The 16,400-nt window shown below is 35.8% G+C and overlaps 1 protein-coding gene across 2 annotated transcripts in view; it reads left to right on the top strand.

Moving 5' to 3' along the window:
• Window positions 1–16,184, top strand: part of KDM1B (lysine demethylase 1B) — a 29,461-nt gene extending 13,277 nt beyond the window's left edge. For both annotated transcript variants that reach the window (XM_068931700.1, XM_009688745.2), the window contains 11 exons: window positions 405–479; window positions 1,748–1,885; window positions 3,336–3,507; window positions 4,532–4,659; window positions 6,131–6,262; window positions 6,942–7,016; window positions 7,863–7,979; window positions 9,013–9,138; window positions 10,619–10,741; window positions 12,659–12,811; window positions 13,446–16,184. In XM_068931700.1, the coding sequence (XP_068787801.1) occupies window positions 405–479; window positions 1,748–1,885; window positions 3,336–3,507; window positions 4,532–4,659; window positions 6,131–6,262; window positions 6,942–7,016; window positions 7,863–7,979; window positions 9,013–9,138; window positions 10,619–10,741; window positions 12,659–12,811; window positions 13,446–13,529 (1,323 nt within the window). In that variant the 3' untranslated portion in view covers window positions 13,530–16,184. The remainder of the gene's footprint in view (window positions 1–404; window positions 480–1,747; window positions 1,886–3,335; window positions 3,508–4,531; window positions 4,660–6,130; window positions 6,263–6,941; window positions 7,017–7,862; window positions 7,980–9,012; window positions 9,139–10,618; window positions 10,742–12,658; window positions 12,812–13,445) is intronic.
• The last annotated feature ends 216 nt before the right edge of the window (window positions 16,185–16,400 follow it).

Below are 16,400 nucleotides of genomic sequence, written 5' to 3'. Positions count from 1 at the left end.
TCTAGAAATAGTAAGTTGATTTATATATGGAAAGTGTATTTGTTTGTCTGTTTAATTTATAAACTGTTTTTTACTGGTCGACTAAATTTGTGATTGAAGTCATTGCAAGGTAAGTGTTATGCTCCAGATTGTGTTACTTGTTTGATAACTTCAGCAGTTTTAGATAAAATGAGTAGAGACATCTGCTTTTAAAGTGCTTAAATTGTAACTATTCTCAAAGCTATAATTGGCCTTTTCTGTATACTAAATGTACTATCACCTCTAAAGCTTGTCGCTGATTACTTTAGAGGACAAGATAGCCTAAACTTTTGAAACCCGTGGATATTTTAACTTTAGCAAGAAAAATGTGTGTAATGATCATTTCTTTTAGCTCAAACTATTATTTATTTATTTATTATTATTAGAAATCTGTCATTATCGTTGGGGCTGGGGCAGCAGGATTAGCAGCAGCCCGACAACTGCACAACTTTGGAATTAAGGTAAGAAACTTAAGAATATATAACTTAAAAAATCAGACTTCTCCTACTCTAGAGGTGTTCTTCATCACAATGAAAAAAAGACAATCCTGTTACAAATATCTATGTATAGAGTATCCTAATTCATTTGTAAATTTGGGGGTTTTATTGAGTAAATCTAAATACAACTAAACGCTGGTTTTAACGATAAAGTTTAACAAAGCAAGCAATGAATATTTTACATAGCCTTGGGTTGAGGGTCGCAGAGACATGGATATTCACATCCAAATAATGGGACTCTAGACTATCATGGCTTAATCATGATAGTGATAGTAATAGACTCTAGACTATCATGGTTTAAATAAGAGGAAATTTTACTGTATTTATTTGTTTTATGATTTGTTTTATAATCTGTTTATTCAAAACAAGTATATCTACAATTGCACATATTTCCCTTCTCCTTCCTATTTATCATTGCCAGTTTGACCTCACAATGTTTACATGTTGACATAATTTTATACACTTGGAGTATTTTGCAAATCTATGGGACTCGTTACACATGTAAATGTTTGTGGGGCTGCTCATTTAAGGAAATGCTTTTTTTGTACATCATGTCCCGTAGAAAGCTCTCCTGAAGTTAAATATGTAAAAATCAACTGGCAGAATATTTTTTATATATGAAATATGCCGTAAATTAATTATATACTTTTTAAACCATTGTTTTCTACTGTTTTGGAGAGATGGAACATTCTTCTCTAAAAATAAAAAGATAATACAAGTAAGTAAGAGTAACCTTATTAAGTGAGAGGAAAAGTCTATCCAGCCCAGTATCCCGTGTTTGACTACGACCAATAGTGGATGCTGAAGAGGCATGTAAGAATGGTGGAAATACCTGAGAACAGGGTATTCTTAGAATATCCCAGGAATAAACTTCTCCAAAAGGTTAATGGATTTCCTCAGATGGAAGATGCACCTGGATCATTGTATTTAATAAGCCTGTAGCATGTCTTAACCTCCAGTTCTGAAATGTCATAAATGATGAGTCTTTAGCTTTTTTAAAAGTAGGGTTGTTCTTTAAGTTATTTTATGTGTATATGTCTCAAAGGGTAATCTTTAAAAGACGATTTAAATTCATAAATAAAAGGGAACTACATTCACAAACCAAAAATAAAGTGTTAAGATTGTTAGCACTGCTGAATTACTTGATTTTGGTTTTTTTTTCCTTCACTCTGGAGTTGAAGAGGTATGTTTAAAATAAACATAGTAAATTGTAAAATTTGATCGTGTCCTAGGTCGTTGTCTTGGAAGCGAAAGACAGAATTGGTGGCCGAGTGTGGGATGATAAGACGTTCAAAGGAGTCACTGTTGGAAGAGGTGCACAAATTGTCAATGGATGTGTCAACAACCCAATGGCACTAATGTGTGAGCAAGTGGGTTCCCTGCAGTGGTCATGCATTGTTATTAGTGACAAAGTTGTCATTAAAAGCCAGGCTTGGGTGGGTGCGTAAGGGTGGGAGTCCTTATCTATGACATGATCAAAACCCAGTTTTAAGTAAACTTCATGTTGTTATCATAGCTTTGGTAACAGCTGAGGACACAGAAGGGCTGTAGAATGGTTTCAAGGACATTGTGTAAAGCAAAACCATGCAACTCCAACTTCAGAACAAGAAGAAACCATGTTTTTGCCCTTGTCTGGAGACAGCGATGTAACAGGTCCCTAGCAGGCTGATGACTCTAGTATAGGCAAATCTTTGGAGTTGAGAAGGGTTTTACTGTGGGTTGCTATTGTTATATTGTCTTAATACATAGTTCTGAAGCAGACTTGCCCTTTTTTGGCCTCTATTTCTAGTTCAGCTCCACACAAGTTACAATTAAGAAGTATAGCAACTACCATTGCAAAACGCAATGCATTAGACTTTTGGTCAGGAAGCTGAATTTCTCCAAATGGAACCCGAGTAAGGAGTTCGCTCAGACGAGGCATGTAGTTGTAACTGTTTAGCGTTCTATAGTGTCATGAAGAATAAAAATGTATTTTTTTTTAAATCATGTTTTAGTTATGAGGTGAGGAGCAATGACTTCTGAATACACATTGGGAGCCCATCCCTATGTGGTCATTGATGTCATCTTTCATTCAAAGTACAACTGTATCTTGAAGAGATCTGCAGTGGTGAGCAGCAGCCTAGAGATATGTGAGGATATGTGAAAAACTTTGGAGTGTGCTCTAAGTAACAAGGCACTAGGAAGAAGTTAGTGCTACATTTTTGCTATTTTCTCCAGACTGACTCTGTAGAACATTAAAACGTCTTTATTCTAACTTAGTTTTTTGTGTGTTTCACGTGAGTTGAACAAGCAGAGTAAGATACTAGCTTTAATTCAAAATCATTTCTTTCTTTGCTTGCTTGCTTAAGCAATTGGCAGTAACTGGCAATTTCTGAATTGCAGGGAACTGGGCTTCAGTCACCAGGAGGTTGTGCAAAATAACTGGTATTAATGACAACTAGAAAATAAGGGTGAGAGATAAATGAAGAACATGTTGGTTCATCACATGTGACTGCGAGACCCAACATCGACATACTAGCCCCTGGCTTGATAGGAAAGTTGGAGACAAGTTTTCAGGAAATCCCTGATATAGGAAAGGATAGAAGAGTGGGAAAAAAAGGAATTTGTGGAGAATGGAGAGATAGAAGGGAAAGGGACTTTGGTTATCCTCTTTTTAAGAGGATGAAAATCTAAGTTAATTTGACATGATTTAAAGTCCTGGATGGATGTCTTTAAGTGATGTTGCTTAAATCTGAGGGATTCATCTTTAAATAACTTTGAGCAGTCTAGACACTCCAGCTTTTCCATGCTTAAATAGCAATAAAATGTCTTTCTCTTAAGCTTGGCATTAAAATGCACAAACTAGGGGAGAGATGTGACTTGATCCAGGAAGGCGGAAGGATAACAGATCCCACTATTGATAAACGCATGGACTTTCATTTCAATGCCATCCTGGATGTTGTCTCTGAGTGGAGAAAAGATAAAACCCAACATCACGATGTCCCTCTTGGTGGTAAGCGAGATGTAATTTTAACAGTGAACATGTGTCTGAGTTCATAATCATTAGAATTAGAGTTTTATATCAACTTGCCTTTTACCTCGTATGTCTTTAGAAGTGTATGGTTTTATGTCTGGCCTTAAATCCAACAGTGAAAAGTTGGCTCTATTAATGACAAAGGGAGCTTGGTGGTCGTATACACCTGGACCAAAATGTCACTTGTAACTTTTAAAGAAGTCTAATTTGAATGTTTTTATAAAAATGTATTACTTTTGATGTAGTATCTTATTTTCATGATTTAGCTTTTTTCAGTACAACCAGTGACAATAGCAGTTCAAAAGATTTGCTTCTAAATTGTTGAAGCATGCCACAGCTAGCTATAACTCTGTTCTTTTTGACTAATCTGTCTAACAACTTGATCAAAGCCTTCTGCTGGCAAAAGTGCCATCCACCACACTTAGAGCATGCCAGTATATTCCACAAGAAAATATAAGAAATGATTACCTCCCAAATTTTTCAGCATAGGTGCAAGAAGACAAAGTTAGTAAATTCTTATGTTCTTCAGTGACCTTTGGACCTAACTTCTCAGCTCTGTCTGTTTTGTAAAAATTAAACAGAATTTATTTGCAAGGATTCTCTGTTATCCTGAGAAGGATGTTTTCCTTGAAATATCATCAAGTGTATGTTGATGGTAGGTAAATAATGATTTTTGTCTCCTGTCTCAGTTGGTATCTCAACTATGCTGTTGTCCTCTTTTTTTTTTTTTTAGAAATCATTTTTACCATTTTTTTTCCTCAAGGTACATGTTTCCTTTCTGAAGAAAAGGCTTTTACTAGGGAAACCTATGTTTAAACAAGAAAGTTGAGTTTTAACACCAGAGAAATCTTGTATTTTTTTTCTATGAGAAGAAAAAGTTCTTAGTGCTTTGATATTGGTAATAAGCTTGAAAATCTTGTGATCCACAGAACAGCATATTGTGATGTGATAGGAATTGTGATGAATCACACTACATTCTTATTTTAAACATGTTCTTTCACAGAGAAAATACAAGAGATCTATAAAGCCTTTATTCAGGAGTCTGGTATCCAGTTCAGTGAGCTGGAAGAAAAAGTACTACAGTTCCATCTCAGTAATTTGGAGTATGCCTGTGGCAGCAATCTCTCTCAGGTGAGTTTTATGACAGCTATGTTTTGAAATAGTGGAGTTTCACAGAAAATAGGGTTGGAAGTGACCTTGAAGTCTCACGATCCATCCCATGGCCCCAAGGGAGAATCAGTGATCCCTAAACTGTTCCTATTTCCCTGACCTGTTCTTCAAAAACATCCAGTGACATGGACTCCAACACCTCCTTAGGCAACCTAGTGGGATTTCTTGACATGTTTCCACTGAGATCCTCTTTTAAATTAAAAGTTGAGAGTAGCTGGTGCAGTGGAAAAGGGCGTTCTGCAGAGATTCTGGGTGATAGGATTCATAGGAGAACTGATCTTTCTCAGACATTGTGTGTGACTTCTGTGCTTCTCAGTCCTGTGTTTAAAAACTGAGGTATTTCTCTACCTTGCTAGGTATCTTGAGAATAAATGCATTTAACTTCTGAAGTGTTCCAACAGCATGACGGTGGGCCCCAGTTCACTACTCTTAGGTATTCTGTTGACTATGTGATACTTGGCTTTCCTCATGACTTCACTTTTAATTTTGATTCCAGGCAGGTTTAGGAAATATCCAAGTTTGATGTTGTTCGCAGTGTTACTTCCTCAGTCCTGTTGCTTGGGTTAAAGATGTTCAGGGACAAATATATTGCGGTAGTGGAATGACTGACTGCTCTGGGCAGATGCACAAATGTGATCTGAACTGAGAAGCATGTAACAACATAACAAGAATCTGCAAGACAGTGCTATACCAGCTCAGTCAATGTGGAATGTTTTGATCTGTTAAGCTTTCATAGCTCATGAGTACCCAAGGGGTAATAAGAAGGATGTTAAAATCTGTCTTACTTTACCTTCAGCTTAAAAATTAAAAATATGAGGTAAATGCATCTGCAATGATAGGAATTGGCATTTGAATAGCAGTCTGAGATCTGCTTCTCATTTTTTTGACTGTCAAGGTGTGATTGCTTAGAGGAAATACCTCTATTGTACCAGTTATGACTGGGGGATGAAGGTCAATGAAACGTGTCTTGGAAGAACCTACAAAGTGCCAGAAAAATTTGATGGAGACCTTTTTGTATCTCCTTTTCCCCTTAATGTTGGGAAGTAAAATATTTCAGTTTTTATTTGATATCTTAAGGCTGTAAAATCTGATTTCTTTGCTACAGATGGAAAACAGAAATAAATACACTGCAAAACCACCTGTTTTTTTTTTTCCTCTTACTTCCCTTGTTTTCTGTACCAAGCAGAATTATAAATTATCTGCTGGTGACCAACCTGTATTATGACGTTTCTTAATCCAGCAATTTACATGGCATATAGTGCCTTAGATAAATGAGCTGTTTATTTTTGTTGGTGTTGCCATATATTGTGGTAACATAATCTTTTTGCCAGTTGAGAGGGCAAATAAGGTGGCTTCTTTTAAATTGTAGGACTTTTGTAAAGTGCCAATACTGTCTTAGCAGTAGAGACAGCTTGTTATGTTTTATCCACAGGTATCTGCACGTTCATGGGACCACAATGAATTTTTTGCTCAGTTTGCTGGAGATCACACTCTTCTAACTGTGGGGTATTCTACTGTGATTGATACGTTGGCAGAAGGACTGGACATCCGGCTAAATTTTCCAGTAAGTCTGGAAAATGTTGATGCAGTGCCTGGCTTGGCTTGCATTGAAGCATCAAATCCTATTCTTTGTACTTTTTTTTTTTTTTTTTTGACGTGGCAAATCTCATCCTATGAGTGTTCTAACTTGTCTTTAGGAAAAGAGAAGACAATTTCAATATTTTTTGTTTTAAATCTCTGACTAATCATAAATTAAAGAATTGTCATTGCCATTAGCATTGAGTGATATTATTTATATTAAATCTGATACCAAAAACAGCTATGTTTCTGCACTGTAGGGGTACAGTCTAAAGTTCATGACAGATTGAATCAATTTGATGAACACTGTTCACAGGTATATACTAATGAAAAACCTATTTCTGTAATTAACTTAAATTTTAAAGAATACCATTATTTTCCTTCTTTTGTGTTGGCAGCTTATCGGTAGTAACGAACACTATACTATTCCTGGAAATCCTGTTTAAGGACTTTGAGAACCAACACATTATAATATGATGAGCTGATATGTTAGAATCATGATTTTTTTTTTTTAATCTGCTTCTATAAAGGCTTTTTTTTTCCTTAATATTTCTCTGGAAATTTGTATCCTTCAGTATCTAGTGCTAAATTAGCTATTCTTGTCTGAATTTGCATTTTACATATAGATTTTGTTTTATAATCTTTTTGCATTTATGTTTCAATAGGTACACAGTATAGACTATTCTGGTGAAGAAGTTCAGGTTACTACTGCAGAAGGAACAGTGTGGACAGCCCAAAAGGTACTCATGATGCTTCAAGTATATGGATTTTTATAGGGAACACGAACAATATTGATCATAGTACATGTCCTTTATTTTTCCCCCTCTCGGGAAACTATTTAGCTCAATTTCTTCCCTCAAAAGGTGAAAAATCATATATTCTAATGGCCCACATTTGGATGACTTAGTGACTGTTTTTCACTGAACATGTTTTGAGTTTTGAGTACTTGTTGAGTGAAAGAACTCAGTAGCTTCTCCAGGCATCCAAAAAATGGAGGGGGAGGGGAGCAGCAAATGGATTTTTATCTGGTGTCTGAAGTGACGGTTACAATTTTGGGTTACATTCCCTACTCAGCTTTACCTCGTATGACGTGTGAATCTGTAATTATTCCCTTTGGGATGTTGCATTTGACACCCCATATTTTTCAGTTTCCCTTATTTCCTGATTTTCCGCACTGCTTCGTGCTGCTTAAGTTAGCTTTAGTCCGTTTTTTTGAATGATACATAAGCTCAATTAAGATTGGATTGACAAGGACCATCTTCTGTCCTTTCAAAGACAGGTTTGTTAATTTGATAGTCATTGACTGTAATTTACAGGAGATATTAAAATCAGTAGCATGTTTAGCCACTCTGATGGAAGCAATTCAACAGACTACAACTTAGAAGCCAGTGACCTGAGACTTTATACTTTATTGTAATGAATGTGCTTTCCCTTAATGTGCAGTAAAATCAGATGCTAATCTTGAGTTGCCTGGTAAGTACTAGACTGCATCCTACAAGACTAAGCCAAGATAGTTAAGAGGAGGCTATTAGTGTTCAGCTATGTTGTGTTCAGCTTTTGCTACCGTTGTGATTATTTTTCTTCAGGTATTAGTCACTGTACCACTGGCCCTTCTTCAGAAAAACACCATTCAGTTTAATCCACCACTGTCAGAAAAAAAAATTAAAGCCATTAATAGTTTGGGAGCAGGAGTCATTGAGAAGGTATGTAATTTAAAATTATATTTCAGTTTCTGTGAAAAGAAACATTAGCTGTTTTGGCCCTGTTGCTTTTGCTGCATATTTCTCGTGATTTACGTATTTGTTTTCACTTGTATTCTCTAGCCAAAATCTTCTGTGATGTGCCTGGTATGTGCATTTTGGGAGGCTGGGGCAGAGAAGTAAGGAGTATGAGAGGAGATATCTTGCTCAGATGCTACTTTTTTTCTGTTATTTTTCTACTATTAGAGATATTCAACAGAACTGATTTTATTCATTTGTTTTTAACCTTCACAACATACATTAATAAAAAGGGTAGAAGAGCAAAATGGTATCTGGGATAACATGTTTTTCTTTTGCTTAGAATTCTCAACTTAAGCGTTGCTTTTAAAGAAAATTGTATGCAAAAAATCACTTCACAACTTTAGCTCTTTGTACCTAATTTTGAACAAGCCTTTATAATGGTCTTAAGATTTTTCCAGAATTCTCAGAATATACTTATTCCAGCTCCTTTAGACCTCATAAATTAACTATTCTCAAGAATACTGAAAGCTGTGAATTTGACTGAAGTCAAATGTATTTCCTCAGTGCAAAAAGACAGTCTCTCCTGAAAAGATCCCTAGTTATTTGGAACAAAACAGCAAGAGAAGTAATGCTAGAAACAGTACTATGTCAATGTGGAAGTTTAAGGGCAAGATCCAGTGATTTCCATATACCTCCCCCCACGCAGGGGATTTCTGAGTTCCACGCTGGGTTTGTAAAAGTTCTCTGCCAAATTTCCCGAATGTTTTTTCACAGCTAATGACTTGTAAATTTGATTCTGTCTGTGCCTTTTCAATCTGTGAGACTTCAGCAGTTTTATTTCCCTTCTTGTCCCCCTGGTGAACGGGCCCAAATAGTCTCTGTTGAGACCCTCTGGTAGAACTGGGTGTCTGTAATTGAGGGGGAAAAAGGGAAGAAGAACGTGTACCATATGCAGTTGTGAGTTGTGTGGTCTGAAAATCTTCGATCCTCTCTCTCTCTCTCTTTCTCTCTCCAGATTGCCTTGCAGTTTCCTTACAGATTTTGGGACAGCAAAATTCAAGGAGCTGATTTTTTTGGTCATGTTCCACCCAATTCCAGCCAGCGTGGGCTCTTCAGCGTTTTCTATGACATGGATCCAGAGGTATCACATGCTATGTGTACTTTTTGTTGGCCTTTCAGAAGTTCAGTCTGAAATCTAGGTGCAGTAATTACTGAACAATGAAAGACTTCTTTTTTTCTGCTAAAGAGAAGTGGAAGCAGTATTATTCATCAAGAAAAAGCTGAATGATAACTCTTTGTAATAAATGGGAATATTTTTCCAGGTTTGGACACAAAATAATACAGAAGTAAGTTAATGCCTTTTTTTTTTTTTCCAAATAAGTCAAAGCTATTCTGAAAACAAGTCTGTAATACCTGATTACAGATATACTAATATGGGAAAGAGACTACCTGTCTCTACCAGTCACTTCTGTTCAAGCCTTTTGTTGCCTGATTTAAACTAGTTAAAATTTTTGTAAAAATGAACATGCTGGCTTATTGATGGTTAATGTTTGATATTCTGTTGCCCTGGCCTGAATGACTGAGATGCAAAGTGGCAGAAGAAAAGACAAGATACTAGGTTCTGAATGAAACTGAGGTCTGTGGGGACAGTTCCAAATCCATGAATTTGGAAGGCAATTCAAACCGGCGTATTGATAGCATGTTTCTCTTCCCCTCCTGTGTCTACCAGACACATTTAAATCTTACCTTTTCATGCTTTTACAACTACTGCAACTTATTACTTGACAACAATTAAAAGGCCTGTTTATAACTTTATGGCTTATCCCCAAAAGAAACCATCCTGTGAAGACTGTGCTCTGTTATTACAGTATCTGTACTCACTTATAACTTAAAGAAGCTTCCTCTTCAGTAGTGGTGAGCTCACGTTACATGAAGTTCAGTATGCTGGTGCTTTCCAAAGACACTAGATATAATTCTTAATTTGCTGATAATTATCAAGTTTTAGTAACAGAAGTGGAATTGCTTTATAAATAAGAGAGGGAGAATTCTTTAAAGGAGATGAGAACTTCTGTGCTATTCTGTAGACACCACTTCATCTTTGAAACTCCTGAGTGGTAGTGGAGACTTCATCTCTTGGTCCAAAATCTGCTGCTAAGAACTTAGCATTGGCCTAATCCAAAACATGTTTAACTAGCTGGTAAATAGCTTCTCTTTGTTAACATCTTTTGAAATTGGAGAGGAACTGAAGCAGAGTTTTGGCACAGAACTAGAGCTTGAGAGGTCTGTCACAAAGAATAAAACTCTAAATGCCAAGTCTTTTGGTATAGCCTTTAAATAGGTAAATATGATTTTTTCAAACAATTCAGCAAGTTGTAAAAGGTCTGACTTTCACATGATAAAGATCTGTCTTGAACTAGGTATCAGAGGATATTTGTAATTTGAATATGAAAACTGCAGAATATGAACTTTCTATTGCAAGGTATCGTAACTGATTTCCTCCAAAGCACAAGTTACTTCCCAGCTGAGAAATCTTTTGGGTAATCAAAAGTGACTTTTCAAGAAATTCTTAAGCATATGCGATCACTTCAAAAAAATATTTGGTTTTTATGTCTTGTTTCTAGGGCAAACAAAGCATTTTAATGTCAGTGGTCACTGGAGATGCTGTAACAACCATTAAGAATTTAGATGATAAACAAGTACTGCAACAGTGTATGACTGTACTTCGAGAGCTGTTTAAGGAGCAGGTAAGAGAAAACTATTCCATGAAAAGGGAGGAATTAACTTGCCAACAGACTTAAATGAAGACGTATAAAAAGTTGTATGAGCTTTCTGTGATATTGCTTCGTGATGTATAGGAAAATCCTGGAAATATTAGACTTATTTTTCTTCTTATGTGTGTTTGAGGGGATCTGCTTCCTTTGAGATACAAGAAAAACGCCAAGTCTGGTTTCTTGTTGTGTGGAAGAATGTGAATTGAGAACTGTCCTTGCTCTGAGCTGAAAGAAAAGGGTATTGAATGGAAAAGGAGAAAAAAATTTTTTTGTTTTAAAGCCCTTTTAGAAAGGGCAGTTAATTTAAATCAGTACTTTAGGCAGGTAATACAAATATACCTTTTTCTTAGCTGTGACTTTTTTTTTTGGTAGCTCTGCTTCTAATCTATTATGAAGCCTTCAAGTTAGACGAATTTGATTTTTTCCTCCCATGTAAGAAGCAGCTAAAAATCCCCCCAAAACAAAACCAGAACTCGCTCCTGTAACGAGAAGCAGCCCTGCTTGAGCTGCCTGGGGGTGCAGGTATGGGCAAGATGATCTACCAAGGGCCTTACGTTCTTGATAAAATAATATTGGGAGGAAAAACCTTTCACTCTCCCTCTCCCGTCCCCCTTTTCCCACCATCAGGACAACAACTGATGTGCCAATTAGTCTTCTGCTTGCCCCAGATTTAACTATCACTTAGCAATGTTATTTGCACTCCACTTTATGGAATACCTTACAGTTAGAATTATTTATAGAAGTTAGGTCCCAAGGAATACTTAGCTGATCTCTCAGGTTTTAATGATAGGATGTTAAGGCTGATGATCTCAGAAAGGCTTTGGCGTCTGAAAGCATGAATTTTCCTAGAGAACATACTTTAGTCAATCGCTCTACAGCTACCAGAATCATGTACAAGGTAACTCCACATACCTGCTATTTTGATCTCCTGAGAATGTACAGGTAAGCAAACAGGTCTGTGGTTTTAGTCATCTGTCCACAATGCAGCAGGGTTTTCCAAGACAAGGTAGCTTTCACGGGTATAGTAGGATTTCTTTCCTGGATGTCCATGTAACTTGCCATATGTAGCTGTTTGGCTAGCTGTTGTTTTGATGCTTGAACATTAGTCTCTTAGGTGCTACCTAAATGGAAAAATCTGTCTGTTTGTCGATAGCAGATGTTGTGTAAAAGACAGGCGGGGGTGCTAGTATCTATATGTCACAAGCCTTTCAAGAGTAAGATACAGCTGTAGTTGACTAAGCCTTCATACAGTTGTTATCCAGGCTCTAACTGGTAGAATTGGGTGAGATTTATATGCTGACATGCTGTCATGGCTTCGAGTTACAGACACTGACCTCTTCTGTATTCTCCCTAAAACTAATTTTCAAACCAGCTTATTGTCTGACCTTAGACAAGTAATGTTACTTCTCCATCAGAATGTAATCATCTGCAAAATGTAGATCATATTTTGAGATTTAAAACAAGCTAGAATTTGCAACACAAGTGCATATATTACACACACGCAACCATGTTTAGTAATGTTGATCCTGGTATTTTCTTTGGGAAACTGATTCCTCTTTTATCTATTTGGAAGAATACGCATGTATTTTGAGGGGCGAGGTTTTTTTTTTTTTTCCCCTCATGTGCAGTTCTAGGTATATTACAACATCCAGATGTGCTGCACTCAACAGTGTAACTGCTGTTTCAGACATCAGGCAAGTGCAGCAAACAAAATTATTTTTGGTGGTTAGTAGCATAAGTAAAATAGGATCAAATCCCAGATTTAGATTCCAATCTGTATTGTAGTAATACTGTGTACTCTCAAAAGATTACAAGCTGCTGCTTCTAACAGAATACTATGCAAATATAAGCTGTTCTTTGTACTGCATAACTTTTATTTTGATTATGCAGGAGGTTCCTGATCCAGTGAAGTTTTTTGTTACTCGATGGAGCAAAGACCCTTGGCTCCAAATGGCATATAGTTTTGTAAAAACAGGAGGCAGTGGTGAGGCTTATGACATTATAGCTGAAGACATACAAGGCACAATTTTTTTTGCTGGTGAGGTAAGTACCTTAGTTATTGTTTATTAAGGTTACTGGGAAATTATTTCTTATGAAAGATTCTCTTTTGCAACCAACACTATTAATACAGAGGTAGCATATAAGTATTATTACACAAATATGCTAATATTTCCTGATTTTGACATAGGTAACTTAAGACACATTAGTGTTGGGCATGGAAAATCTACCAAATGTTGTCAGGTCAGGAGTGGCTTGTGCAACCACTTGGTGCAGAATAATGACAAGACCACACAATCCACTTATATTTTTGGTCAAATTAATTTCCTGCTACTTCATTTGTGGCTAGCATAGCTATAACAAATGCATTCTGCTGATGAGACGTGTGCATTCTATATTGAAACAGTACTTACAGGCCTCACTGAGGAACAGATAGAATAGTCTACTCGTTTTGCTAGCTGACTTGCTTGCAAATTTTGAAGTTGCCAAAAATCAAAAATCTTTCCTCCTAAATTCTACAGTATGTGCCTAAGTTTCTTTCTACTAAGAAACTTTCCATAGCTTTTAACAACACTTAGTGATTGGTATATGCTTTAGAAAAATATAAATGAACATATAAACTAAAACTCTATCTGTTCTGTTTCAGAAACAATTCAAAACTCTTTTTTTTTTAATACAGGCCACAAATAGACACTTTCCTCAGACTGTTACAGGAGCTTACTTGAGTGGGGTTCGAGAAGCAAGCAAAATAGCAGCATTTTAAGTATTGAAATTTTGTGTTTATAGATATATTTTTCATTGTTTTCTGTGGGCAAGACTATCTTCTAGTTTCCTATTTGCTCCTTCTTCCTAAGTGGTACTTAAACAGTACATGGTACCTGAAGATGATAATCTTCCTTTTCCTGTTTGTTTTGTTTGTTTTACCCTTTTAAGCCGTGATGATCCATATTGCTTTGTGGTCCCCTGCCCTCCCCCTCCAGCTTAAGGCATTACTAGTGAGAGTGACATTGGAGTCAAATTTACTGTATGCAAATTTACTGTATGCAGCTTTACTAATGGAACTTTTGTTGGGAGTCCTTTTCTGTATGGCTTAAGCCATACTATTATAGACCTTCATTTCAGAAGGTCAGATTAAAACGAGACTAAATTAATGTACAGCATTAAAAAAAATGCTGGCAGTTAGTAACAATGATGGGGCTTTTCCACTAACTGTGCTTCTCAGGTTGATTATGTTCATAGGAGTTCAAACTTGTTTCCAAAAGCTGGAATAACCTAGCCAAATTCTAGAATTACCGTAAGAAGCAACACAACTATCATTCTTTCCACTTGCAATCAGTAACCTCTTCTATAATATTTCTTATGCTTACCCTCCACAAGGTGGGCTTTGGAATATCATGTTTATTCCTTTAAATTAGACTGCTGGAACAGTTTACAGTGCAATCATAGAAGGGTTATTGGAGCCAATAAACATCTCAAAGGAAAAACTGAACTTTTGCATTACTGTAAGAACTTCACTGAAATACTCTCTGCTACTTATTCAGAGACTTCCTCATTACAATAATAGGGTAAGTTTAGATTTGCATAAGTGCTTCTGATCATGTAGGACAGCTTAAAAATATTGTTTCTATGACTTTATTTGAAAGTGAACTTCCAAATTAGTTTGGGCTGAGTAGATGAACTATCTACAATTATGAGGGCACAGTGAGGGATGAAGAACTAAGTTCTTAACGGCTCATTCAGCTTTCATATTTAAAAAATAAGTGAAGATGAATGAGGAAAAATATTAACACTTTTATGAAGGGCTGAAACCAGGTAGTTTGCACTTTGACTTGAAGTTTTTTTTTTTTAAAGTATTATTAAAAATGACATGAGGGAGTAATTCAATAAGGGCTAAGCATCTCTCTAGTAACTTTTCCATGGGACATGGGAAGTAAGTGTCTTTCAGTAGAAATAAGACAGGCACAATGAGAGCATCAGTTGTCATACTGTTCTGTTAAAAAGGTTATTAATAGAAAAAAATTAAAACCAACTTTTACTTCTCTTCCCCCACACCTTCTCTGTAACTAACTTTACTGCATAGCCCTCGTGTTTCCTGGAAGGACAGTAAGCACTTGCTCTTTTTCTCTTCATTGTCGCGCATAGGCTCTTTCCTTTTTTTAAATCTGTTCATGCAACAATGACACAGCAAGCTTTTTTTGAGTTACAGTGCTTATTTCCATGAAGCTGTATTTTGGGGAGAAAAACAAGCAACCTTAAGAAAGAAATCCTACTGAATAGAAGCCTTTCTTCTACTTTTTTAAAATACCTAATAATTTGGTTTTAGAGTAGCTATGATATTTGTTGAATATCTTTATTTAATCTCTAATTTACAAGGTGAAGATGTTTATATAACTAGATGTTTTTCAGATATATATCCTGTTCTGCTTCTTAAAGCTGAATTATATGGGTTAATTGGAAAAGTGTAACTTCATAATTTTTCTCTACATAAATGTTAATATGTACAGTTTTAAAACATTTTCAAGTATTAAAGTGTAATTTAAAGTTATAAGAAGCAAGACAGAATCCTCTGACAAAAGATAGATAATCAAATCCAGATTTTGCTTTTGGTAATCATTTGCACTTTGTTACTTTCACATATTACAGGTGAATTTGTAAAATAACTAGAAAAGATTATGGGAGCTGCACATGTTTGAGTTCCCTGTTTCTTTCCAAGTTTACCATGACAAAATTAACAGGAGTGCAGCTTGTGAAGGTGGTAAAAAGCTTATTATTACAAGCCCAAAAACATTAATTATAATTAATGGCTAATTCAGCTGACCTTGGTCAGAACTTAAGTCAACTTCTTAACATATAGACACATTCAACTTTAAGTAAGATCTGTCTGGAAAGTCAAGCTCAGCTTCCATTTCAGCAATTCATCAACATTTGTATGCACGTGCTTAATTTTAGGCATATGCTTTCATCCTGTTAATTTGTACTTTGGGATTTATATTTGTCTGCAACTTACCAGGTAGATAAATGCTATACTCTAAAGAATAGAGATGGACATGAACAAATATTCTGTCATATTTGGCTTTAGCTGCTGCATACTTCTTATAGCACTAAAAAAAAAAGATAATAAATGATAAATTTACCAATGATCTAGTCTATTAAATATTTGTATATTATTTTGGTGCGAAGGCACTTAAACTGTATTGTGCTGCACTTAAGTTTGGGGAGTAAATAAAACAAGTATGTTCCATTTTAATATACATTCATTTAAAATGTGTAAGAACATCAGGCTGGTTCTGAGACTTCATTCTTAATTAATATTCCGAAATTTTTTTAAGTACCTATGTCAAATTTTATTTCAAGCATGTATGTGTTTTTACTTTTGTGTATAATTTATTCCCTGAAAATAAAGAACTGGGGAATGTTTTCTTTGAGTAGATTTGTTTAAATGTTATCAAAAATACTTGAATGCAGAGCATGATCTGTTACACTTCAACTCTTTTTTGTGACTATGCTATTGCAGCAGAATAAAACTGGAAAGTATCCACAGGATCCTCATGGTATTATTATTATTATTGAAATCTAACTAATGGCTAAACCTACACCTTTGTGTAGTAGTAAGGAGCTGTAAGTATCAACTTTG

Source organism: Struthio camelus, chromosome 2, assembly GCF_040807025.1.
Source record: "Struthio camelus isolate bStrCam1 chromosome 2, bStrCam1.hap1, whole genome shotgun sequence".
In the NCBI taxonomy this organism is placed as follows: Eukaryota; Metazoa; Chordata; class Aves; order Struthioniformes; family Struthionidae; genus Struthio; species Struthio camelus.
This window is presented reverse-complemented; position numbering and strand designations above follow the sequence as displayed.